Consider the following 27,955-nt stretch of genomic DNA (forward strand, 5'->3'; position numbering starts at 1 on the left):
AGTAGGGATGAGGGAAACACTGGTTTCCTACCCAAGTTTCAGGTCCTAACCTGGAGTGAAGGGAGGCAGCAAAGAGGAGCAGACCGAAGCTGCTTAAGTGCGGCAGTGCCCAACAGTCAGCAATCAATCGGCTGGGCAGGGAGAAGGTCCTGCTTTGCAGCCTCCTGCTGGTAAAGGCTGCTCTGCTGGGCAGGTGGCATGCTGCTCTCTGGAACAGGCTTCTCTCTTCCACTGCCGGCTTCCCCCAGCTCCCAATGCACAGCACAAGGAACCCGGCTAGACAGACAAGGGAAGAGGAGGCACTTGCTGCAGAGAAGAGACCCATCACCACCATCTTGTACCCTCACCACTTCAGGTGAACAGGAGGTGGGGGAGAGAGAGACTTGGGAAGAAGGACCTAGGAATGAGACAAGTTCAGGTACGGAATTTGGGGGAAGGTTGCTTGAGATAAGAGGGTGGGAGGAGGGAGAAACCAGACATTTGGAAGGCAGTGTAACAGTGAACTTCTACTGCTGGGGCCTCGGGATGGGAAAGGTGTAATATGAGCATCTGTGATCTTGCTCTGCTGGCTAGATGACTCTACTAGAAGTGTGAATGTAGATGTATGGTGGCTGTACAGCCACAGGCTATTCTGCTTCACTTCACATCAGTCTTTTCATAATGTTCCTCTTTACTGAGTATTTTAAACATAACAGGGGATTAAGTAATGACTATGCTAATATTTTAAACCACTGAAAAAATGTTGTGACCATTTATTTCTGTCCCGTAATCAGTTCTTTAAATTATGCTATTGCAGTTAGTGGTGAGAGATGTGCAGAGCCTAAAGGGAACTCAAGTAATGTAGAAATCCCTTAGTACTGTGGTTATTTATGAAATGAAATAAAAGGGGAAAGCAGGTAATATTAATGCTATGCAAGGAACTGGATTTCCAGCAATTTAATCCTGTGGTGTCAGTATCAGACAGTAAGACATTTAACAATGGTGAAAGCCAACAATTTTTCTTCCCATCATTTAAATTTTTAATAGAACAGGAACATTCACAATGCTGTATTTGAAATATTAATGGTTCAGTTTTAGACAATAGCTCTCTCTACAGACATTACTCCAGCAGAGAGACAGTCCTACCAGGTTAGTTCTCCCTTCAGAAGCAATCCAAATACACCTGAAATACTAACATTTGCTTATAACTAAATAGATAATCCCAGTGTTACCCATTATGTTAATTGCTTGATCATTTTCTAAGGGAAAAGTGTTTAGTGTATAATTCAAAGGCAGCAAAGTGCACCTTTTTGCTATTTTTCTCAAGGATAGGGAGAAAACCAAACAGTGCTTGATTCCAATTGTTGCCTATCACAGACAAATCAAACTCTACGCATACGTCAAATCATTCAGCTCAAAATGTTCCATGATCGCTGCATAACTGCAAAGCGCAGGGGCTTACTTGAGTTTTGAGAATAGAGAGGCCCGCCATTAACATGAGGTTGAGCAGAAAATGGGGCAGTCACAGAGGGATTCCGTCTGTATCCACCAGAAGATGCTGAAGAAGTGGTAGAGTTGTGTCGTGAAATTTGCCTGGTCATTGTGCCATACTGGGAACCAGGAGCTGAACCAGGAGCAACTGAAAAGCAGTAGCCAAAAGGAACCAACGAGAAGACTTAAGCCAAGTATTACGCAAGACAGAATGCAGAAAACAGAGAAAAAGCCCCAGACATGACGAATACTTGAAATCAACACTCTACTACCTTGAGATCAGTAGCAAGATATTAAAATAATGGAACATCTGGTTATACCTGTCCTGTGCTATCAGCCACATAAAATACATAAAGTAACATTCAGATAAAAAGATAAATCATTTGTGCTTTCTGAATTGTGGTAGCCACTTTCACCAGTTATACAGAATGTTGGATCTGCTTCTGTATCCTAAATTTAACTGAATTTCTGTAGTTGCACTACTTATTAAAAAGGAACATATTTGAAAAGTTGCGTATCATCTTGAAAGCAAACATTTTTGCATTCTGAAACAGGTATCTTCAATCTATCCAAGGAAAACCTATACAAACATGCTCTAAGAAAATAGGGGGGACAGGACACCACCACCAGCAGAATAGAAGTTTGATTTTAGCTAGGTCTCAATCAAGCATAAAAATCAGAGTGATATGATTCTAGGACATTTTCCACATTTACAATTTGTATTGTTTGTTAACTGTGCTTCCATATAGCATTAACAAACTAGAATAGTCAACACAAGATGTGTCAGTATTCTTCTGTGAGACCAGCACCAATTCCTATGTGCTACACATCCAGTGAGCAACATTCTCAATATTACAGATTAATAATGAATAAATGTTCCATATTTTTTTGTCTCACAGAAGTCAGAATTTCACACTATGCAAACTGATGAGCGGCTTGTGTTTCTTGAACATTTTTTGCCAATGTACAAGTTCTTTTCAGATTCCAAATGTAGTAACAGTATTTGAGTAAAATATTACTACATTCATATATATGTAAACACATAACAAACATGTATACAAAGTATCTTCTGAAATATACAGACTAATATAATGCTATTCAAAGTCACTTTCACTTAACATTTCCGATAAGAGAAAGTGTACAAGGATTTTCTGGGTCAAAGCCTCTAAAGTTACCACAAAGCTAAGACAATGAATTCTGTCCTTGGTTGAGATGACAAACAAAGTTCTCTAAGGTAATGCTTGCAAAACCCCTCTCTAACAGCTATTCATGGTATTCACTGTGCAGCTTTACGAGACAAATTGACTGTGCTCTTAATTACTTTAATGCTTGTGAATCCTAGGTGCTTCAAAATGCCAAGGAGTTCTGAAAACTGATTTCCTTCGCTATTCCACCCAAATATATCAGCAAGACAGTTTGTATTTTCCCATTGGCACATGCAGGAAAATTCCTGAAGTCTTCCAGTTTTGTATCTCCATGTAGCAGAATTGTACCCACGCCACTAAGCCAGATATTTTTGCTTTTCCTTTTTAATCGGTCCACAAGACAAATCCCTGTATACACCATCTCCATTGAATCCACTACTGTTTTCAAACTACAGTGTATTTTACTGGTGAACCTCTTGGGTTTCCTTCCAAACACAAAAATGCATGAACAAGAACTACACTCATGTTGAACTCGCACTGTTAATCGGATCTTTGCTTTGAATCCTAATATTCCCACTAAAGCTACTAATGTAGTTTTTCCCCATATTTTACGCATTTACCTTCAGAGGCTTTCACCACAGGAAATTAGTTTGGATTAGATTTGTTATAAAAAGAAGAACATTGATGATTATACCAAATCACGTACACCCCGCTACTAAAGGCAAACAGCTTCTATAAATCCATTAGGAGGAGTTTATTATTGATTATGCCAAATAACTGCAATCACGCCAGCGCTGACACAAGTCTCACCTATCATATTGCCCATCGGGAGAGGTGGTGGCAGTGGCGGGGCTGGCGGGACTCCAGGAGGAGGAGGAGGAACAGAAATTTGTGCTAATAAAATAGTTCATATTGCCAGTTAGGCTATGAGCAAAAGAGCTACATTTTTAAAAAGACAACAGGAACTTTGAGACTTTCCATTTCAAGAAAATATTCAACATTAATAAATGGATTTATTAATCCCGCAAAAGGTACCACAATTACACACCTTTTCTCCTGCATGGAGGCCTACCAACTTCAATGGGGTGCTGTGTGGAAATAAGACTCCACGCATGCAGATCCCTTTGCAGGTCAATGACACAGAGTGGGCCTTAAGACTCAGTAAGCAAGTGAATATTTGTAAGCAAAGGAACAAGATATAAAAGGATTCAAAAGCAGCAACAGCAAAATTCCATCTCAGAGTAAAAACATGACATGAAGACCACCATTCTAGTTTATAAGACTTCATAGTTTGGATGGTCAATGCTTTGTCTGAAATATGTGACACATTCATAAAGGCCAGCGTTCATGTAATCCTCCACTGTCTTGCCTCTTGACTATAAAAGCCAAGTACGGCACCTTCACACTGTTAGAAGAGTTCTCCATTTCAAACAGTAGAGGCATGTGCTTTTGATGCTGCGTGATAAGCTCTAAATGATTTTCACACTATGATTCACTTTGGTTTTAATCATATTAGTGCATGTTGTTTAATTTTACTATTGATGGTGCTTGTTTATTTCTAGCCTTTTTTCCCCCCATTTTCTTTACAGATTTAATCAAAGGGAGAAGTTTATTTTTATTTACGATTTTAAATGTACTAAATGGTAAAGTGAAAAAATCAATAGGCTATTTCGGAAGATAATTCCAATCAAATGCATACAGAACATTGCTCTCTTCAGCATATCTAGAACTGTCAACTTGTCATCAAGCATTTGAAAGCATGGATTCCACCTGCTCCTCATCTTAAAAAGGAAACATTCCTGATTTTTTAAAAAATCATGTTCTGATATAATGAATAAAAAAAATGAATGAAAAGTAATAGCTGACAAAGGTGTTAATTTTTTGGTATTTTATGTTTCTTTTGGAAGCAAGTCTCCTCCAACCTCTTCAAAAGAGAAGGGATGAGAACTTCAACACATCCTGGACATTTATGGGACAGAAATGTCACAAACAGGATTCTGTACATTTCAGAGTTACAAAAAAGAGTTACATTAAACCCATAGAAAAGGAATCCCTCTGAAAAATGTCTGAATGAGCCACATTGCAGTATTAGGTAACAAAAAGAATCTCAAATACCTGGCCCAATAGTTGGTGGTGAAGGTGTAGGCACGGCAATGGGAATGCCAATACTGCTACTTCCACTATTCTCTCGACTGCCGCTTCCTCCACTACTGCCACTAAAGGGGAGGAGAGGGAGAAGATATGTCAACACTGTTTTCCAGACAGACTCATCAACATTCATATTATTTATCTGAACACTGACCAAATAAATTAGCTCAATTACATAAATTGTGGTGTCAAAAAAAAGAAAAAAAAAAACCAACACCCCGTAAACTGACTGTTCCTGAAACCCCTATTTATTACCCTCAGATCCTTAAATCAAAATGTATTAAACTCTACTAGATACAGATATCATTAGCTAATGGCTTTTAATTACTGATAACTGAAAATGTAAGCAACTATATGAGATCAAAACAACTGTTAGTCTACTGTGAATACAGTAATGGTTCCAGGCACCTTGAACTGAATAATGATAAACTGGGTGTTAAAGGGTTCAAGCATAAGCCGTACTCCTGTGGTGTGTGCTATATGCTGAAGAAGTGCCTCTTTTGCTAAATTAATACTTGTATTCAAGTTTATTTTGAGTCATTAACAGTTCTACTGCAACTAGCCCAGCCACTAGCCAGCTGGAGAAAGAGGGAGAGGGAGCATGCATTTTATGAAGAAGCCATGCCACATTTTGATAACATTTTTCATGCAGGCATCTTGGAGGCTATTACATATTTATGAGCCAAATGGAAACTAGAAGACAGAGTAAGAATCCAAGGACAAATTCAGTAAATATGCCTTTAAAGCCCAGGCTTGCATTTACAGAGATTCAACAGAGAACAGGAAGAGAATTAAACAACCCAGGTGCCCTGTAACTAAAAAGTCATTTCCACATATCCACCCTAATAAAAATATAGTAACATTCAATCCACTTTATTTACCCATTCTGTTCAACCATATATAAATTGCAATCAAGGAGTCGGGCACAGATCTTTCAAAAATATCTTAAGACAATAACTTTACTATAAAAAGAGAAAATAAATTATCTGAACTGGGAGCCAAGATAATTCCTTCAAAATCAGTGTTCTGTATGCTGAAGACCTTGATCTTATCACCATGGTTGCAGCTGAATTTTTAACTGCAGTTGCGTAAAAGAAGATCTTGTCAGACAAAAATGAGACTTTACAGCAACCAAATAAACAGATTGCATCCCGATTTATAAAATACTTTAGCCTGACAATCTCTCTTAACTGACAGAAAGCTGCTCAAAAATGAAGTTAACGTGTTTTCCCCAGGGTCATAAGGCTCCCTGAACCCCGGAACATTTAAATATCACAGATCGTTTCAATGACTCTCACCACTCACATCATATCTAATCCTGGGACAATAAACCATTGCCTAAACCTTGTCTGTATTCAGGTAGCTACTGTCAATTTCTTTCCTGCAGTTTGACCCGAGATTATACTGAAGCCTCAACAAACAGATTTAATGGGCAAGTAGTCAATAGGCATATAGAGACAATCCTACCCTCTCATCCCAAGAGATGGATCTCCCCAGAGGAAGTACTGTTCTGATAATATGCCTTAGTATGGAAACTGACTGGCACAGACTGTATTGTGGATACATTTTAGCTTCTAATACTGTCATGTCACAAGCACAATTTTCTCTGAACAATAAAAGTGAACCACACTTTGACAAGCTAGCTTCAATGAAGTATTTTCTAATCAAGAACAGCTTCCCTATACAATTAGCAGCAGTGAAAGCAAACTTACCTGTGCACCTACCCCCAGTCTAAAGTCTGAAATAAGTTATACAATGTGACAGATATTCCACCTCCCTACTTCACTCATATAATTTCTGAAATTTTGCCTGCACAGCACCATGTATAAAGAATAATCTAAGATATTTAAATCAGATCTGTCTTTTCCACCCACCTTAGAAGAAGCCAGGCACAAAGCATTGCTGCAATTCTGATGAGCAACAGCATACCAGTCAAGACACAGCTATAGAATTAGAAGCAATGTACTCTACCTGTGTGTTCTTGGTCTCTGGTTTAAGGACGCTGTTCTTCCTGGACTATGTTGACTTCCAAGTCTGGCAGGACTGGTCATGTAATCATTAGGAACCGTTGGAGGTTTAACTGGCTCCAGGGTTTTGTACGGAGTATTTCGCCTAGTCAAGTGAAAGTGGGGTGAAAGGAGAGAAAAAGCTTAATTAAAGTAATGAAACTATTTGTTTTCCTAAACCTTCACTTAATATCGTAGCACAGTGACCCAACATTAAAACATAGAAACTCTCTCTGAAAATGGCAAGTTAAATAGGTGTGTTTCATTCTCAACATGTTCATTGTGCATATTAACAAAATAGCTTTAAAAAGGGACTAATTTTAGTCACCTTTCAAGGACAATTATATTTTAAAAGATTAAAGGGAAATTTTAGTGTCTTGGTAATATACGAAATAAAACCTATTGAAAAAAATTCTTTTGTAAATGCTTTCATACAGCAAGGCCAAGCAAGCTGTATGTTCCTTTAACTCATAAAAACTAATAAAGCAAAACCACTGATCTTATGGCCACAACATACTCTTCTAATTACAAAACACAGCCATGTGCCATACTATGTAATGAATATGTATTTAGTAGTGCCTTTCAAGGGTGTTGTAGTTAAGAATGTTTAATTTAGACATACACTTCCTCAAAATGCATGCATGTGAGGGGAGGTACAAATGTCCTAAAATTACTCTTTGTTAAAAGGTATTCATGTTCTCAAACTGGGAACATGTTTGAGTCCTTGCTCCCTTTTTAGAGGTGTCTCACAAATGAGGAAAGAGAGACGCAACATTATTTGTGCCGTTTCTTGTTAGATTACCACTTAAACATACATTTTATTTATTTAATGACTCAGCAATATAAGTAGAACCGTACTAATTATTAGAAGGTGCATTACAAGGTAGCAGGCAAGCAAAACACAAAAAAGGCCAATGCATCACAAAAAATATGCTCTGTTCAGTAATCTGCTGTAGTTAATTTTAATTAAGTTACTTTAAGTTTAACACAATATGTTCACTAGGATAATATATTTTGTAAGAATTATTTCAGTAGCACTAGACCTCACTATAGCACTATTGGTGAAACCATCCCTGATAAGTAAGAAAATACCCCAGTTGTTTGCATGGATTATGGGACTTGTGAATCAATCATACACAGACCTAGAGAAATTTTTAAAATATGGGCTGCCACTGGCCTTTTTTTGTGCCAGAAAGCTCAATCATGAGAAAATGAAAATGTGTGTGTGTTCTAGTTATAAGAGATTCAGACAAATAGGATTGATACTGGAAGCTAACATGACATCACTGAAGTTTTACACAGATTCCTAATTGGAATAACCCCAAAATTTAAAGAAAATAAGGATGTTAACGATGGGTATTCCACCGCTGGGCAAAATATGTGTAGGAAATGGAGTAGCCCAAGTTCCTATAGTTTGGTTTATTATGAATTTCTTATACAATTTGCATACATAATTCCCCTCAATTTCCCCCCACTCTGGTTCCTTGGATCTTATGTGGCCTGCCAGCTAAATCAAAAGTCCTTCCTCTTTCATGGACAGAGTTCAATTAAGCAAATAGTCTTTCCAATTCTCCCAAGGCTCTGAACAGTTCTTTGCCAGTAGTTCCTTTCACAATCATTCTTTTTTCCCTCTCAATGTGGTGTTTATACCCACCACTTTCAGGTGGAATGGCATGGGAACACAAGCCTTCCTGCTATTCTACATTCTGACTCAGGGCTCCTAAATATGCAGTGGCTGCCCACTCGCTTCACTTTTTCCTGTGGTGCTTTTCCTACATAGTCCAACTTCTTCTGGGCTTTTTCTATTCAGCCTGGGAGAGGCTGTGTTTCCCAGCTCCCTCCAGGTCTCTTTTATATTGAGCTCAAGCTCCTTCTTCTAGATCCCACCCAGAATCACCTGGTTCCCTCTGTTACCTGATCTTTGGACTCTGTCTCTCTTGGAACTACATTTCTCAGAATTCATTTGCCTTAAAAGGGACAAGCCCCAGCAACAGGACAGGTGGCAGTGCCTACTCTTAAGTGGGCTGCTGACATGCTCAGTTACACTCCTATAATTGCATATTTTGTTTTGGTTTTAAATGTATAGCAATATTTTTAAATGAAAAGAGAAAAGAAGCAATCCTTCTGCTTTTTGGCAATATTTTTGCATGCTTTAGGTCAAGTAGCAAAAAATATTGTAGGTGTATGCTCTGATGCACAAAGATAAGGCAGGGCACAATACTCTCTCAAAAAGAGTAGATGTAACATATGTGATCCTTGCTATGCATTTTGGTTGTTCCCCCAACCCATCATCTCTTCCACTCATGAACCAGGATTTCACCTAGGATCTTTATCCACTGTTTTCTGAAGGATCCCAACACACTTCACTCCACCTACATCTGAAATACCATCTCACCACAGAATGCACTATATCAATCAAGATAATTGGAACCTAGTATCTATCCTATATTACCCAACAGCGAGTGAAGACTCTCATTCCCATAACCCACTCCAAGCAGGCAGAAAGAAACCCTAGAACCTTGGGGTTTTTTTAAAACAGCACATTATTACATTAACATTTTGATAGTAAAGCAGTGACAGTACATCATGGATGTGTTGCATCAAGATTAAAGGGTTCTGTCCTTCCAGTGCCCTGCAACCCTTTGTTTTACAGTGAGCTGCAGTTCCCTCACTTTTCTTGTCTGGCTCTCTTGACCACACTGTGAGCTGTCTTGTAACACCACCATTACTCAGCATCACAACCTGGAAAACTAACATCCATTGCTGCTAAGTCCATGCCAGCCCACCAGCACTCATGTTCCATCTACCATACATTTTAAAGACAGATTCAAGTGACAGTGGACAGCAACCTCCATAGACAGAAGTTTCTATTTAGGATCTTTACCAAAAAGCCCCACACAATAGTACAAAATAGAAGCAGCCTCTCTAGCTCAGTGTTTTCAATTACCACCATTTCAGTCCATACTATAACAATCTGCTGATGTATGGAGGTCAACAACAGTGAAACAGAAGCTGAAGTAGAAAATGGTTATGTTGGGGGGTGCAGTTCCTTCAATTAAGCATTAAAATTTTAATTCAAATGAGCAAACAAATGACAGACTTTAGTGTTGCCAGTACATCATTAACATCCCTCCACAGACACACTTTCCTTAAATATTGCACAAAGCATGGAATGCATTTTCACAACTCTACACGGTCAAGGAATAAGGAGTGAGTTAGCAACAAAGTAAGAGCCTTACCACTGAAATCCTTTGTTTTGTTAGTTTAAATGAGAACCTTCATCAAAATTCATTTGTATAAAACATGCAGTAATATTTCTGCCTGACTACCATCAGAAATGAAAAACACAAACCTCATCCACTTAAATCTGTAATGTAAAAATACTGCCATGAGAAGATATTCTCTCAAAAAGGGCTTCATTTAAAAATCAGAACATTTGAAATGTTTTATATTGAAAGGTGATGTGTGTAACTTGCTAGAGCCAGAGGGTATTCAGAGCCTTAACACATTCACTTATCTATGCAATATTAATATCTGCACAATTAGAATTCTCTCAAATCAGGCTGAATGGGTGTCTCATTCTTACCCCAGAGTTCCCCGGCCCGACATAGGAGGACTTGGTGGTTTTTGTGTAGGTGGATTTGTTCTTGACAAGGTGCCAGTTCTTGCAGGCTGGTTATTTCCATGCTGAAATGAGGAGAAAAACATTATTTTATTTATATACCTAAATGCCTCTATTATTGAGAGTTATTTTTTAATGTAAGAATAGGAAGTGAGGGTTCCCAGACAGCTATTGAACAGCAGGTTTTATCTGTACACTAGAGAAGACAACAGGAAAAGGAAACTAAGCCTACACCTAAGTTTCATATTGTTTTTAACTGTCATTTTATAGCTGAAAATTAAGCAAATGAAAAGTTTGTGCAAAAGTCTTTTTTTTCCCTCTTTAAATTACTACTACATTCCATATGTGTGTCCATTCCAGTGTGAATATTTTAAATAAAAAATTGAAGCTAAATGTACAACATGGTCAGTGTTGCCCCAAAATTTTTCACTCAATTTAGCTCAGCTATTTGACTAGCACAATCATGCATATTGTCTGGGAAACCTCATATAAAAAAAATGTAAGTCAATAGGATCAAGGCATCTACCAAATCAGAGCAAAGCACTATGTATGTTAGAGAAATTAATGTATCTATGTATAAATGCAGATGTCAATATATCACTGATATATTAACACATCCAGACTAAATGTTGCAAATCTGCAAAGAAGAGGAGCTCGTTTAACCTAAATAACATATGAAAAGCAAAGAGAAGTACAGGAGAGTGATAGTTTTCAGTTTTAATGGCTCTGCAGCCTCAAATATCAATACAATGAGGCACTGTGGGTCAAATGAGAAATGGTTCTTCTTACCTTGGCTTTTAGCCACTTAACGTTGGCAAAAAAAGGGGGGAAAAAGCAGAAATTAATGGCAGATCTATCACAACTGAAAGGACAGGTTAAAAACTTTTTTTTTTTTTTAAACAGTCATTCATTTCCCTAATAATTCGCATCGCAACCCTGGTATGCTCTAACGAAGATCTCATGAGTTCATAAGTAGTCACAGGACAAATAAATTAATAGGCACCTCTCCAAAGGAAACACTTCCGAAACTTTAATTCATTACCTTCGGGCCAGCAAAAGGGACACATGGCTCTTGCCAGCCTTAAGTTTCTAACACAAATTTAAGGTGCCTGGCTGACATTATTCAGATCCAAGAATATTTTATAGTTATTTAAAAAATATGTTCAAAATCATACATTCCTTATACACTCTATATCACACACTACAGAATGTATTAAACCATCATGTACTTTGGGAGTAGAACCCAGTATGGAGAAATCCTACTTGCTGCACTGAATGGTAAAAAAGCACAAAGGAAATTCTCGGACTGGATATGCAGCAGAGCCTTTCACCTTTGGTTTACTGCTTGAAATCCAATCCAAGTCAGTAATGCAGATGTGCCACCTCTGATGATTTTATTGCCAGCATCAAGATAATTGGTATTTGTCTTTAAGCTCCAACTCCTGGCATCAGATATCACATGATCTCAGCTTTCATTTTAACTAGTACATTTCTAGCCCGCACAGTTGCAAAGGAAAGCATAAAAATATGATTTCAGGTTATCCTAAAGGCTTTAAAAAATCAGAAAACAAAAGCCACAGAATGTATTAAATTTTTTTTTTTTTTTAAATCTAATGATTTTGATTCATGATTTTTGAGTAGCTAGAGGCAGCAATACTGATAGTGATAAAAAGACATTGCCATTGCTGGCTGGTTGGAAGCAGTTTGGCATTTTCTGACCATTCCCTATAGGAAAGTTAACCACCTAATGAGAAGTCTGGCACCTTTGTTGGCAGTTTTAGCAGTGGTCAAGATACAGGAATTGGAACTAAAGGGGGTACCTCCAGCTCCAAGTCCGGACTGTATTTTATTGACAAACGGCAGTATAAGGAAGTTTATGCTATTGTTGCCCCTCTGCACCTTTTCAATGGATAAATACAGAAGTTCAGTCTCGAGGGGTGTCAGACTGGTATCATTCCCAAGCACTACATTTATTTGTTTTTTAATATAAGCTACTAATCTTCATGAAAAACAACGCTTTTAGCAGTGAATCTGCTTTCGTCTCCCATCTACTATGTTCCTTCCCTTTTTTCTTTTTGCAGTTGCTAAGGTCAATGGCATAAAACAAGGAATGCTGCTAAGATCAGAAAGTGACAGTTTTCTGAAAGACCATAGATCCTAACCTTCCACCTGAAGACTTAGAGAGATCTGGGAGGAGTCCTGAGCTGAAATGCCATCCTCTCTCTAACACCCAAACCCCTCCTGTTATCTCAGTACTACCCCGTCTCCCAACATGGTCGCATTCATCCATGTTTCTTAGATTAGTTCTCTTCGTCAGGATTGCCTACAAATAAATGAGTCTGCCCCTACCCCACCCCATTGTTCTATCATGCTCTGCCTCCTCCGCAGCAGCAGAGTGGATACAAACATGTAGCAGTAATTCAGGGAACTGCATATTTCAAACATTCCACTAAAAATCAGCATTGTCTAATAGACTGAACACATGAATAAAATCCAGCAACTCCTGAATTTTATTCCCAGCTCTGAACCATATAGACGCTTTATGATTTTTAGTAAAATTAACTAATTGGGAGATATCTTTACAAATTTTCTTGTATTATTTATATTACTGTGGCACCTAGGATCATTAGTTGTGGACCAGGACCCCACTGTTCTAGGCACTGTATGCACGCACACAGAGGCGGTCCCTGCCCCTAAGAATTTACACCAGTATAAGACAAGGGAGAACAAAAAAATGAGTCAATGTTGATCAGCATGGTAGGCAGCAGTATCAATGCACCAGGGGTCTAACCATTGTCAAGTTTTTTGTAGGTATCCCACCAAAGGAGTTTTAAGAAGGGATATGAAGCAGAATAAGGTGCTAGCTTTGTGGATGTTTACAAGGAGCTCTTCGCAAATGTGAAAGGCAGCATGGAAGAAAGTACAAAGGTTCTTGTTTGAAAACTTAAAGTGGACGATGGAGGTGGGCATCATTGGCCAATTCGGGTTAGGAGTCAACATTTTGATACTGAATGAGCAATATCGAGAGGGGGGATAGGTCAGAAAGGGCTTCAAAAATGAAGACAAGCATTTTATGTTTGATGGGAAACAGAAGGGGAAGCCAGTGGAGGATTTAAATAGCAATCAACATAGTCAAAGCAATGAGGAAGGAGAACAATCTTTTTAGCAATGTTCTAGCAACATTGAAAACTCAAGGCCAGAGAAAAGGATGTTGCATTAAACAACAAGTGAGAACAGCCTGGACAAGAGTTTTAGGTGTGTGGATGAATAGGAAAGGCCAGATCTTAAAAGACGTTATGCAGAAAGAATTGGCATTGCCTGGCCATGGAGGACCCGGAGAGAGGTCAGAGTCAAAAGATGATGCCCAGATTACGGGCCTGAGTGGTAGAGTCGGGTGGTGGGGTTGCCAACAGTGATCAAGAAACGGGGTGGGGGGTAAAATTAGGAGCTCTGTCTTGCCTATGTTGACACCTTGTCAGCTCAAGTTCAAAGACAAGCCAAGATTTTAGTTTGGACAGAAGGAGACAGGTAGCTCTGAGAATCAGCAGAGAGATAGTAGCTGAATTTGTGTTTGTGGATAAGATTACTATAGATAAGGTATAAAGGGAGAAGAGAAGGAGAGAACCATGTAGAACCCCCACAGAAAGTTGAAAGGGAATCCTCTGAAGGTCATGCTGAAGGAGAGCCAAGAGAGGACAGAGTCATGGAAGCTAAGTAATCAGGAATGTAGTGTGTATTCTGTGCAGTGGGTTTGGTGTTTAGAACTATTACTTCAACTCCCCACAACCGGCTTTAGAAGAAATTTGGTTATTGATAATTTTTTGCATGTCTCTCAGAAAGTCCCCAGATTCTAGTTTAAATATGGGATACAAGAATGATCACAGAATAAGGCCACTGCTAAGAAACTCAGCTCACCAGAAGCTGCAATGTTTGTTTTCCTGTTGTGATCTAATGAGCAAGGACATGAATGGAGCTAGGCCTTTCATTGGCATTATACCTCAACAAACCCCACCCTTTGATAGGTCAATAACCAAGAGGGTTTGTTGACTGTGTTATAGGGGGCTGGCCCCTTTAAAGGGGAGATGGGCCCACCCTACCCGTGACAACTAGCTCAGCTCCCCAAAGTTGTGAGAAGCAGTAAAGTCACAGGGACTTGTGAATCATGCAGCTTAATTAGGCTGTTAGGAAAAGATAAGGCGGCCTAGGGAGGGACAGAGCTTTTCTCTCATCTGGGAAACAGGAGGAAGACTTCTCTGGGAGTTGCTGCTCAGCAAAAGAGCAGGAAGTGACCCAAATGAGTCCAGGAGGGCCTCACAGCCAGAAGGTTTTATGAAGAGAGTGTCTGAATAAAAAAGACCAGACCCTCAAAACGGAGGGGCTAGGCCCAGCTTAAGGCTGGGCTCTAGACCCAGATTGTTGTGTTTGTCTTTTTGGACTGGTATACCCCAGAAACACTGGACTTCCGTTAAATGACTTAGCCGAAGAACCAAGTCACTGAAGCAGCCAAACCAGGGTATGGGGGGTTTTGAGGAGCCCTGTCAAGAGAAAGTAAGGCAGGGTGCCACAGAGCCACTTCAGGCCATGAAGAGTGCTCAGGAGGTGGCTGTCCTGTTACAGTAAGCCAAGTCACTTGACAGCACTAGCATCTCAGAGGTAGTGGCCAAACGGAAAAAATGTGCCTTTAATTTCAACCGTTCCAACTCAAGCAATGGTAATAGGGGAACATTAGTCATGATAAAGGGAATCAGAATGCCACTTTTCAAATGAAAAAACTGCGCTTGGGAAATGGGTATTAGTGAACAGAGCACAAAGCTCCTAAAATGTACTCAAGGTTTTTTGTTTTTATTTGCACAAGAGACTTGAGATGGAATCTTGGCCCCACTGAAATCAATGGGAGTTTTACAATACACTTCAATGTGGCTGTGATTTCACCCTTGAATTCTACAATTCGATGCTAAGGAAGTCTCTTAATATAGTGTAATTGTCTGTACATGAAGACTGCAACTTCCTCTCTGCATACTGTTCTTGCCCTTATGCCATTGCTTTTAGTTGCCATTCCTACACTATGCAATGTACTTACCATTACTCCAAAAATGGAATTTAAAATGTACACCTACAGGGTTACTGAAAGCCGTTGTTAAAGGCCATCCAGTGTCAATACTGATCTAGAGAAACTGATGGATTTAAATACTGTAAAGGAAACTACAGTCAGTCCAATCTAATAGCACTCAGTATTTTATTGCCTTTTTTTTTTTTTTTTTTTTTTTTTTAAAGCTTATAGATTAGCCAACCTTAGATGTTCCTTTCACCAATAAGCATAGTCAACTGCAATAGAAAATCCAAGATTGTTCTTGATGACTACTCAACTAGCCATTTTTAGGCATTTTCCTTATTACTCAAATGAGAAAATATCAGGGGCAGCCCTATGCCAAAACACCAAAGGCACGGCCTGAGACATTTTCAGGGATCCCTGCTATCATCACATCTATGGCCAAACCACCCACTTCTCCTACAGACTTCTGAAACCTCCCTAAGCTCCACATCCTGTGCACTGATCCCCCCCCCCCCCTTTCTCAGGTGAAGTAACAATCAGTTTTGGATTATCACGACATAGTATTAGGGAAGATACCAGTATTAAAGAAGAGTCACAAGCAGCCAGAGGGGAGGTTGATGGGTGGGAATGGAGGCATAGTAAATAGGCCCTCCCACACTGCTGCTCACAGAGTCAGTGAAAACTCAGGGATGAACCTAGAGAAAGATATGGGTAACAACCCAGAAGGTTCTTTTTAAGAATGCAGAACACATGTAGGAATCAAGAAGTGAGGATTTGTATTCCCATTTCTGCCACTAACTTTTGGGACTTTAAACAAATCACTCTGGGTATCTTAGTTTCCTTATGAGTAAAATGGAGGATAATACTTAGCTACCTCACAGAGTTTTCTGAGACCTATAGGCTCCAAAACAATCTTCTACAAAACTTATCAGTAGAAAGCTTCCATAATATTTTATTGTTTCAATGGAACTTTATTTTTAGATTAGCAATATCTCCTGTATTATTTACAACCCAGTAGTCACCAATTCCTGTTTGCAGGGTAAACAGAAAGTGAAATGTAAGCAGATTCAGACTATGAACAAAAGGGACAGTATTTTTATTGTCCAAATAAATAAAAATACAGTTTGTATTTTTAGATTTTCCCATTTTATTACGCTAAGCTGTTATTAGCAGCACAAGAAAGAAAATTTGTTTTTCAATTATGTTAAACTTTTAGCCTGACATGGTTTCTGAAATGTCTGTAAGGCATTAAACAAATGTTTGGTTTGAGAGCCCCAGATGAATGGTTCTATATTAGAGGAAGATATTACATTATGTTTATATTTTAAAAACATTTTCAGTATCACTAACTCCAAGCATTCAAAAGTCATGAGTCAGGCTCCAAAAGTCATGAGATTGGCTTACAATGCAATACGTTTTTTAAAATAATAGAAATGGGGGAGGGGGGAGGATGGGTGTTCCCTTTACCTTCTAGTTTTGTCTTTCAGGATTCACTCTTCCAAGGTTCTCTGCAGCCATGAACTTTTTTACAAAAAATATGAAAGCTGAGATTCTCCCTTAAAGTTAATTTAGCAGATGCTTTAAGAAAAACACCAAAATATCATGAGCCTTGTGATAAAATTATGAGAGTTGGCAACATATGGTTATTTTTAACCTCCGTGTCCTTTTACCCTATCGCAATCTGTGTTGTTTGACAGTGACCCTCTGAATGATAACCTGACAGCAATACAATTGGCAAGATGATACATGAAATGCCGGTGTCTGACACTAATCAATACGAGGGAGAATCGAGAGTCTCAGGCTCAGAATCACTGGCTGCTTGTAGAAATGCCAATTTAAATCTTTTTAATAAGTCATTACAAAAAGAGGAAGTTGCTTACTTTGTGCAATAATGATACTTCTTCGAGATGTCTCTCTCTCTATGGGTGCTATGCTGTAGGGTTGTCTGTACCTCTGCACTGCTGATTGGAGAACTTTAGTAGCAGTCCATGCCCCCCATGCATGCGCTGCTCATCGCCTGCCATGAGGCTAGGCAGCACGTCCGGGGCATTCTCTCCTCAGTTCCTTTTCTACTGCAGAGTCAGCTATTAGAACTCCAAAGCAGAGGGGAGGAGGGCGGGACATGGAGCACCCATGGGGGGGAAGGAGGGAGCACGGCGGCGGCGGTGGTGGAAAGAGACATCTCAAAGAACTATTGTTACCACACAAGATGAGTAACTCTCTTCTTCGAGTAGTGTCACTATGGGTGCTCCACTGCAGGGGACCTCCCAAGCAGTACCCACCACTAGAAGCTGGGACTTTGGAGTCAAATTTGATACAGATGATAGCACTGCAGCACCAAATTTGGCATCCGCAGCCGAATTCCCCAGGATGGCGTATTGTTCTGCAAAGGTATGCGCAGATGCCCAGGTAGCTGCGCTGCAGATTTCTGATATAGGGATACCCTTGGAGAAGGCTATGGACGAGGAGACCAACTTCGTAGAATGCATGCATATTGAAAGTGGGAAAGCTACCAAACTCAACTGGTAGAGCTTAATATAACCGGAGACCCACTTAGAGAGTCTCTGAGCTGAGATCGCTGTACTTCTTTTTTTTTTTTTTTAATCTGTGTGCAATGGAGAGGAAAAGTCTCAGGGATTTCCTGAAAGCACTTGTCCTGTCCAAATAGAAGACCAAGGCTCTTCTCACAAAGAGTACAGAGGATGGCTCCCCTGTTACCCTCATGAGGTTAGGGATAAAAGACTGGAAGCAGAATAAGCTGATTCACGTGAAATGCAAAAGTCACCTTGGGAGATGTAGTCTAAGTGTGACCTTATCCGGGAAGAACACAGTAAAAAGTGGGATGTGCCATCAAAGCTGCTATCTTCCCTGTCCTTCTGGCAGAGGTGATGGCGATGAAGAACACAGTCTTCATGGAAAGGTCAGTTAGTGAACAAGTGGCCATTGGTTCAAATGACCACCTAGTCAACTAGGCTGAGATCCCATTGGGAAGCAGGAAGCCTGGCTTGTAGGAAGAGGTTTGATAAGCTCTTAAGAAACCTCTCTGCAGTCAAGTGGGAGAAGATTCAGTATCCTTCTACCAGCCAGTGGAAGATTGCAACTGCTGCCAGATGAACCTTAAGCGAACTAATAGCGAGTCCCAATTTCTTTAAAGCCAACAGGTAATCTAGGACAACCAGTTGGGTGGCTGCAGTAGGGATGACACCTTGGGGCTGGCACCAGATCTGCAACCTCTTCCGTTTCTGAAGCTAGGTACAACAAGTGTAAAAGCACCTCCTGTACCATCTCAGAACAAGATGTGTCTATGTGCTGGAACCATGAAGGACCCATGCTTTGAGTTACAGAATCCACAAATTGGGATGGAGAGTGCATCTCATTCTGCAGCAGGAGGTAGGGAGTGATCGGGAGAGTCACTGGTGGACATAGTGCCAGGTGTGACAGGTAAGGGTACCACATCTATCTGGGCCGGATGGCAGCAGTCACTATGATGTTTGCTTTCTCTCCTTATTTTCAACAAGATCTTCAGTAATAGAAGGGAAACTCATAAAGAAGGTCCTTGTCCCAAGAAAAAAAGGGGAACATTTCCGATGGAGTGTCGTCCAATCCCTGTTCTGGTGCATTACTGTGGACATTTCTTGTTCTGGTAAGTAGTGAACAGGTCTATTACCAGTGTCCCCCACTGTCAGAATATGTAGTGTAGTATCATCATTCATGATCGTATGGGAATTAGTCTCAGCCACAATCTACTATCATGTTGTGTGTTCCCAGTAGGTAGGCCGCTGATATTAGGACGTTGTGGGAGATGCACCAGTTCCATAGTTTTAATGCCTCCACACACAGTGAATGAGACCTGGCACCTTCCTGAAGGTTTATATAATACATGAAGGCTGTGTTGTCTGTCATGACCCTTGTGTGCGTCTTTGATCAGCAGAAGGAAGCAAGCACATGTGTTTGATCGCTGTGAGCTCAAGCAGGTTGATGTGAAGGCATGTGTCTGTTAGGGACCATTTGCCCTGTGTTGTGCGACCATTGATTGATGGAAGGATCCAGTCAAAGGATTGCTTGACCCTGGTGGGCATTGACAGAAGGTTTTTTTATGTTGTCTCTGTTCGGCCTGTAAACCGAACTGAACCATGCTTTGATGCAACTCATGCATAATCTGGCATGAGCAATAACCGATTTGACCTTGGTCATGTGCCCCAGAAGCTGGAGGCAATATCTGGCTGAGATTTGTGGGCTAGATTGTAGAGTCTCTGTCAACGAGGTAAGATGTGGTAGAAGTGCTTTTGCCAGAGTGGAGTCAAGGTCAGCTCCTATGAAGTCTAGTCTCTGTACCAGTATTAAGGTCGATTTTTGTTCCTTGATCTGTAGGCCCAGATTCAGAAACTGGTCCCATGTGGCCTGAGTGATTCATTGGGCCTTTGTGACAGGACCGTGCCCTGAGAAGACGATAGTCTAGGTAAGGATAAATCATTGTGCCTTGTGAGTATAAAGTGGGCTGCCACTACTGAAAGAACCTTGGAGAATATCGTGGGGCTGATGAGAGGCCAGAAGGGAGTACTCTGTACTGGTAGTGGTCCTGGCCCAGCGTGAATCTGAGATAATGCTTGGGACTCGGTATGATGGAAATGTGGAAGTATGCATCTTGAAAGTCAAGGGCCAAGAACCAATCTCCTTCCTCTAATGCTGGAATGATTGTTGATAGGGTGACCATCTTGAATTTCTGCACTTTGACATATCTGTTGAGTGATCTAAGCCCCAGTATGGGTCTCCAACCTCCCTTTTTCTTTGGTATCAGGAAGTTGCAAGAGTAAAAGCCTTCCCCTCTGAAGTGTATGGGCATACATTTTTTTAAGGCCCCGCTTGACATAACCCTAGCTGGGATCATTTAGTTGGGGTTGGTCCTGCTTTGGAGGAGGGGGTTGGACTGGATGACCTCCTGAGGTCCCTTCCAATCTTCTATTATTCTAAGTTCTATACCTTACGCTGAAGAAATGGTTTACCTCTTGACATAGTACAGTCTCATGAGATGAGTCCCTGAAGGATGTTTGGGAGATGGGAGGAAGGAGAAATGGATAGCATATCCATTCTGGACAGTCTCCAGTGCCCACTTGTCAGAGGTTATCCATTCGCAGGTGCTGAGGAATGTGGTAAGACGGTCTCTGAAAGGACAGGTGAGGTCCTTCCAACATGAGGCTGCAAGTAGAGTGTTCTACTAGCACCTCAACCACCCTGTCAAAACTGATGATTCAAGGTGGAGGGCTGGGATGCAGTCAGTTAGGGGTCCTGATTGCTTTCGTCTAGGGAACCTCATTTTCTTCCTCATCACAAAGAGCTCATGAGCTGCAGAGTACTAAGACGTGTATTGTGATGACTGGAACTTAAACAGTGACTGAAGGCTGTATTTTCTTATGTAAGCTAGCATGTATATCCCTAGGGATTGAAGAATCACCCGTGAATCCTTCACTGTGTAAAGAGACACGCTAGTCGTCTTGGTGAATAACTTTGTCCCTTCAAAAGGAAGTTCCTCCACCGTGGTTTGGACCTCTTTAGGGAAGCCTGATGAATGCAGCCACGAAGCCAGTCTCATAACAATGGTCAGGAAAAAAAATCAAATGTGTGCCGTGTCTCTTCAGTTTGCATTAAATGCAGACTGAAGAGACATTTTAGCCACCAACTGGCCCTCACTGATTATGGACTTGAATTGGTCTTTATGGGAGTCCAGTAGCTGTTCAATAAACCAACTGAGTTTCATATAATTCTAGTCATCTTATTTTGCCAGCAAGATCTGGTAATTTGCTATTCGGAACTGGAGGGTAGCTGATGAATATGCCCTCCTGCCAAACAGGTCCAGATGTTTCACATCTTGGTCATACGGGCTGGATTTAAATTGGTGCTGGCAGCCCCTAGAATTAACCGCATCCACGATGATGGAATTAGGAGGCAGCTGAGAAAACAAATTCCAAGTTCTTTAGCAGCATGTAATACTTTGTCTGCCCGCTTGCATATTGGTGGGATGGATGCAGGGCTCTGCCATATGATTTTGGCATGGTCCAGGAGTGCCTCATTAACCAGAAGGGCCACTCTGGCAGAGATAGGAGAGTGTAAAACATTCACCAATTTGTGCTGAAACTAAATCACTTCCTGCAACTGTATTTGCAGGGCTTCTGCCAGCCTCTGAGCTAGGTCCTGGAATCATTTAAAATCAACAGGAAGGATAAGACTTTGCCACTGTTTCCATGACATCCAGAGACCTCCATGAAATGATCCTTTTCAGCTTCTGGAGCTGTGGTGCTCTCAGGCAGCCCCAGAGGTCTCAGGTGGCTGCGGGCCCTGTGGCTCTGAGCCGCCAGTCAGGGCGGGCAGCAGGGGCCCTGCTGCTGTCAGCGGGGACAGGCGGAGGGGCAAGAGCTGCAAGCCCTGCAGGCAGGAGTTGTCAGCTGCCTTGGGAAGGGGGCTGAGAGTCTCAGCCCTGCAGTAGGTGTCAGGGAGAACGCGCCCCTTCCACCTCCTGACACGCCATCCAGCCTGTGGGTCAGTGAGTCTTCCTTCTTAACAGTGGCTCCATATCCAGAAAAATCACAGCCCACCTTCTCTGAGGGCCCACTCCTTTGTTTCTGCTTGGAATGCAAAATGAATTTGTTGCATCTGTAAAAAGTGCTTTCACTGCCTGCCCCACCAGAAAAGCCTGGTTCTGTACCCTTTTAACAGAAAGAGGGAAATGCCCTTCCATCCCACCAACCCAAGTAATAACCAAATGGAACAGCTGGTTCAATGCAGCTATTTATCACATTTAAAACACTGAGGATTACATTTCTTTTTTTTTTTTTTTTTTTTTTTTTTTTTTTTTAAACTGTGGGGAATGGTCATAGCAGTAATTCAAGTGTTGAAGAGATTATGGATCTTCGCCAATTTGCAGCAGTTATTGAAGAACTCCAGGCTCTAAAAGAGTTTGCACCTTGAATCATGAATATGCTTAGAGCTGACGAAGAGCCCACAGTACATGCTCATCAAGTCACAAATGACATGCATGATCTTGCGCTGTGGGCAGAGAGCTGCTCTGAAACTTGCCAAAACACAACAGCAAAAACAGCACTCTTGGAAAGCTCAAAAAAAAAAAAAAAAAAAATCATACATGGACACTGACAACCTCCCGCTTTCACCAACGTGCTGCTGCTCTCTTCAGTGCATGCCATGTATTTGAGCCAAATCAAGCAAAATACCTTGACATTTGAGAGACCACGATATTTGAAAATATATCATTGTTTGAAGACAACATTCCAGCACAGAGAGACTATTGGGCTTACTGTGGAGCAAGTCAAGAATTGAGGAACGAGGATGTATTCCAGTTCTGGAGACGCTTAACGGCCATATTCCCAGCTCTGTCAATAGTTGCCCTGAGATGCTTAGCAGTACCAGTCAACAGGATGGATGCCAAATGCTCCTTCTCATCTTATAAAAATGTGCTTGGGGACAACAGTCGACACTCAAAGAATAACCTGGTTATGTATAACTTGTTATACCAAAATGGAAACAGTTTGTAAAAGGGAGTTTACTAAAAAGAATCCATTATTTTTGTTCTATACTTTTTCATTATTTTTATTTGAAAAATGATTGCACAAGATGCATATATAATTTCAAAATTGTTTACTTTGCAAAGGAAGTGAAAACTATTGCATTAACGTTGTTACATGTAAACGTTACACTGTAATACTTTACTGTTAAAAATTACACTTTTTTTGTTGCTGTGACCATACCATGATTGTTTGTTTTTACCATGACTGTTCCATGAATTTTGCCTAATTTTACCATGACAAAATCTTATCCATGATCAGCAGCCATGGACAGCAGAGGGGGCATCACTGTCTCGTCTGGTAAGGAATGTCTTCTTCCTCTGCCTCAAATTTCTCCTCCAGGGAGAAAGGGGGCTCCGAAGCCTTCAAAGCCACAGTTGAAGGAAGGTAACCTCCTGGCCTGTTGGTATGCCACACAAGGGGCCTGGGAGGCTTACGGCATCTGGGCCTGCCAAGGGTCCCAGTATGGCTATTGAGAGTAGGAGGATGGTGGCTGGTACTACGGTTGGCGAAACCATGGAAGCAGAGTGTTGGGTGGATGGTGTGCTTGGTGCCCATGGTGAAATTGGGTCCCAAATGGCAGGTCTAAAGACCTCACTTTCCAACTCCGACGATGAGAAAGATGGTGCATGGCAGGGAGATGTCAGCGAGTCAGGTGTGCTGGGAGAACTTGGCGCCAGGGCCCCAATACTAACTAGGGGCAAATCTAATGAGTCAGACACCGAGAGATCCATTGCACACCGGAAATCCAGGGCTGCAAAATGCGTCGATACCAGTGATGAATTGTCAGTACCAAGAAGCTTGCACCGATGGAGTCAGAGATGTGGACCTGGCCGTACGATCCATTGGAACCACACGTACCAGGGCCGATGCCAATGTCCATGCCGACGTAGCCTTCCCCGGGGCGGATCTTCCATGCCTTTCATGCCCCTGTGGTACCGGTACTTTCTTGCCCGTGTCCATCAGGTCTTTAGGCAGACCGACTTGCTCTGTTGACTTGGTACCATGTGTGTTCTGGGTACCAGCATTAGGTGGCTTCAGCACCTCTGGCTCCATTGGTACCAATGATACCAGTGGAGTCAGAGATAGTTCCCAGCTCAACCGGGGCTCCCAGTGGAGAGTCGCAGACCTTTTCTTAGTGGCCTTCAGTGAGTGGCTCATCTCTTTGGGATCACTTGCCTTCGAAGTACAAGGTTGCGGTGAGAATTTTCACCGGGACTCCGGGGCCTGAAAGGCCAACTCCATGAGCAAGAGTTTGAGCTTTACCTTGGTCTTTCCTGGACCTGGGTTTTAGTTGCTGGCACCGACCACACCTTTGTGGATTTTCTTTTCTCCCAGGCAGCAAATGCACTTTGAGTATTCATCAGTCACTAGGATAGACTCCTTGCAACTGAGGTACTTTTTTAAGCCTGGAGAGCCAGGCATATTTTGTCCAGGGGACTCCCCCATACCAGCATTGGCAAGAGGCAAACCCTTTCTTCTTCCCTTTATTTTTTGGCACAGCCAATAAAAAACAAACAAGGTAACAAAGGAAAAGGCTTTAAGGGAAGCTAAAATTAACAAAACTAAAGTGAGTTAACGAGTTGAGAACAGACAGCTCCAAGCTTTGTCTCTAGGCAGGGGCAGTTGAGAAGGAATTAAGGAAGGAATGCCCAGCCATGCTGGCTAGGCAAGGAGCAGCACATGCACAGGTGGGATGGACTGCTACCAAAGTTCTCTGATCAACAACATGGGGGCACAGACACACCTACAGTGGAGCACCCATAGGGTCACTACTCGAAGAATAGTTAATGACCAGTTGGATCCAACGTACAAAGCCTTTCCCTACAGGGAAGAACAACAGCAGGTGCACAGAAGTCTTTTCCTCATAGTTTTATCTTTTGTTCTGTTTTATATGATATATTCCTCATGTTTATATCTAAGTAAATGGCAAACATTAACAGATGTTGAAAATAAAACCCACTTCTCATATTTAAGTATTATAGGTTTAGAGCCTCCACCTCTAGTTTAAATTTTCTCCTTTTCCTTCCCCATCCCCTGCATCTTCATTGGGTCCATGACTGAATAATCAATCAGGGTACACTTTGTCACAGTCAAGTGAAAATGCCTCATATCTAGGAGATTTTTAAATTCTTCCAGTCTTCTTAACTTAAGGTACTCAGTCTTTCTGCACTTTTTTAAAAAATAAAAATGACTAGTTTCATACAATAAAAACTTAATCAGTTGTAACTACTAGACATTTCATTTAGTGAATGTTAAACACATTTTTATCTACATTTACCATAAGACATTTCCATTTTGGCTTTAACCTTCATTTTACAATCAAATGGACTGAGACACCCTGATAGCTCCAAATCTACATGCCTTTCATTCTTCAGACAGAATATTTTAAAATTCTAGCAGGCTGCTAGACAGGCATAATTTGTTCCAGCAACATTTTTTTTTTAAACCCTGGATTTTCTGTATGGGTAACAGCATTTGACCTATTTTTTTCCATCACCAAAAAAAGGAAGAGAACGGAAGAATGGTTAAATTAGCTTGTGTGTCAATTTTTTTTAAGTTACTAAGCCAAAAATCTTTATACACTAAAGCAGCACTTCATGTCATATATGTTCTGATTTACTTGGAGTTGAGGAGGGAATAACTTCAGCTGTGTTCCCCTGCTCCCATCCCCAGAAGATGGTCACTGAGTGACTATTTAGTGTCTAACAGACAGGCAAGATCTGCTCATGTACGCATTATTTCTTGCTGTCATTTACACACAGAATATTTGTTCAAGGAAAAGGGAAGAGAGCCACGTTAAGTCTAATCACAAGTGAAGCAGTTTAAAAAATCCACTGCCCACATATGATGCATCAAAACCAAACTCACGCTAACCCTGGGCCCATCTTCCCCATCCTAGGAAAAATCCTACAGTGGGGACAAAATACTGAGTATTGCCCCCTCCGAGGGGAGGGGTTTGAGCACTGTGGAGCAGAGAAGTCTACACAGCCTGAAAAACCTCTAGACCCACAAGCCAATAAGAGTGTAATTAGGTAGATTCTGGACCATTTTAGGGGTGGCCTGTCCCTGTGGACTCTGAATCCCACACAGCACCAAGGTCCCCTAAAGATTTGGGCTGCCACTGACTAACCCCCTAGGACAGTACTGTAGCTTGTGAGGGCAGTTTATACAATTAGAAGAAGCATCAACTCCCACAGCGATTTCCGCAGCAGGAGGGAAATATACCGTGGAGAACAGCTGCTGCCTATCTACTGTCTCCCTCCATCAGCAGAGCATCAACCACACAAGGGCTGCTGCTCTCAAAGGCTCAGAGGGGGGGAGAAATACACAGCAGAGCCCTTCTTCCTTCCCCTCCGTACATGTGCCTGCTTTTGCTCCTCTCCTTCTGCATGATGATCCACTCCCTATTTCCAGGGTGAAACTCAAAATAAAGGGCGGTCCAGCTGTGTTGAGAAACTTTTTCCCCCTTAGGGAGGGGCACAGGAACATATGCTTTGAGAGAGAGGAGCATTTGCGTAGTCACTGTACCAGCTTCATTTCTATCATTTATTTTTTAAACTGAATAAATGAGTCAATTTGAATTTACGTTTATCAAACAAAAAACAGTTCTGGTATTACTCATTGCAATATGTTTTTTAAACCATTTTAAAGGGCATTTAAATATATTTAATATTATTCTTGCACAGACATTAGAAAATAGAACTGCATCAGCTATGGTTCCAGATATATTCTGGTGCCCTTTCCTTCATGTTTTCCTTACCATCTCCCCCCCCTTTTGTCCCTTCCTCCATCAGAATGAAATGAAGTCACACAAACAGTGATAACTTTGCCTTTATAAAGCGTATTATGAACATTATTGAGTAGGTGTTAACCACTTACATCGTTTGTAAGTATTATGCCCCATTTTATTAGGAGAAAGACAGCCTGTGACCTGACTAAGATCACATAGCTTGTCAATCTGTGGGTGAGTTGGGATTAGAACGGCAGTTTCTGATTTTGTCAGGAAACCATGCTACCTCTAAGGCCCTAGACAGTTTATATCAATACTTTAATGTGGATGAATTTGTGGTCAAGAGTATAGAGTTGGCAGCAATAAAGTCTGAAGTCCTCTTTATCCACATATTGGGTACACTGAAGAATTTGCAATACACCTTTCTCCATTCCTGCCACTAACCATGTCAGCCCCAATTTGACAGAACAACCCACGTTAGGTTTGAAACGTAGCAGGAGCTCCCAACACAGAGCCATCCTAGGTTTCAAGAACAGATAAACATCAACGGCCATTTGACTGTGTCAAATCCTGCTGGCTGGGAACTGATCTGAGGCTGTCAATTTAATTTTAAATAGGAAATTGAACTGGACTGGGACCCACAAATGGAAAGCTTTTTGCACCAAGCCATCTATCCTCTTTATCTAGGACTAAAGGCAGAACAAGCAACCCCCTTTACAGCTACAAGCAGTACCACATTCTAGGAGACAGTGTTATGCAGCAAGTAAATGTATGATTAACAGCAGAGACAATATTCTCTCTCTGGGTGACATGCATACAGCTACTGACTTGGTTGTGTTGAGGCCTGTGTTTAGGGAATGGAAGGCTATGGATGCCATTTCCAATAGCAGGTGTGTAAAGTTTACCTGGCAATTATGGTATTTCCCTAACAAATCCACATGGAAGAGACAAAGGCATCATGTTTCCACACAGCCATTGCCTCATCGCCTATAGCAGAGCTGACAGCATAGCACTAGGCCAATCAGACAATGAAGAAATGACAGTAAGACATAGTTAACATAGCCCACTATAAATCAAGGCCACTAAACTTCTGGTTTCTTTTTAGAAATGGTTTCTAGTAAAGTCAAGTTTCCATAACGAAGTTAATTAGTTGGCAGATGGCAAAAAACTCCCATTGAAACTTGTATAAAAGTGCCAAGAGCCT

The 27,955-nt window shown here is 41.2% G+C and overlaps 1 protein-coding gene across 5 annotated transcripts in view; it reads right to left on the reverse strand.

Annotated features, from left to right (window-relative positions):
- The window catches only part of ABI1 (abl interactor 1), a 111,914-nt gene that overhangs the window by 10,408 nt on the left and 73,551 nt on the right, over positions 1-27,955 (reverse strand). For 2 of the 5 annotated variants that reach the window (XM_067562394.1, XM_067562392.1), the window contains exons 4-8: positions 10,356-10,456; positions 6,735-6,875; positions 4,731-4,831; positions 3,426-3,509; positions 1,442-1,618 (exon numbers count right to left, since the gene is read on the reverse strand). In XM_067562394.1, coding sequence (XP_067418495.1) covers positions 1,442-1,618; positions 3,426-3,509; positions 4,731-4,831; positions 6,735-6,875; positions 10,356-10,456 — 604 coding nt within the window. The remainder of the gene's footprint in view (positions 1-1,441; positions 1,619-3,425; positions 3,510-4,730; positions 4,832-6,734; positions 6,876-10,355; positions 10,457-27,955) is intronic. The other 3 variants (XM_067562395.1, XM_067562393.1, XM_067562396.1) reach the window with 2 other exon arrangements.

The sequence above is a fragment of the Emydura macquarii genome, unplaced genomic scaffold (assembly GCF_026122565.2).
Source record: "Emydura macquarii macquarii isolate MOO-44397 ecotype Brisbane River unplaced genomic scaffold, CSIRO-AGI_Emac_v2 contig_2422, whole genome shotgun sequence".
Taxonomy (NCBI): Eukaryota; Metazoa; Chordata; order Testudines; family Chelidae; genus Emydura; species Emydura macquarii.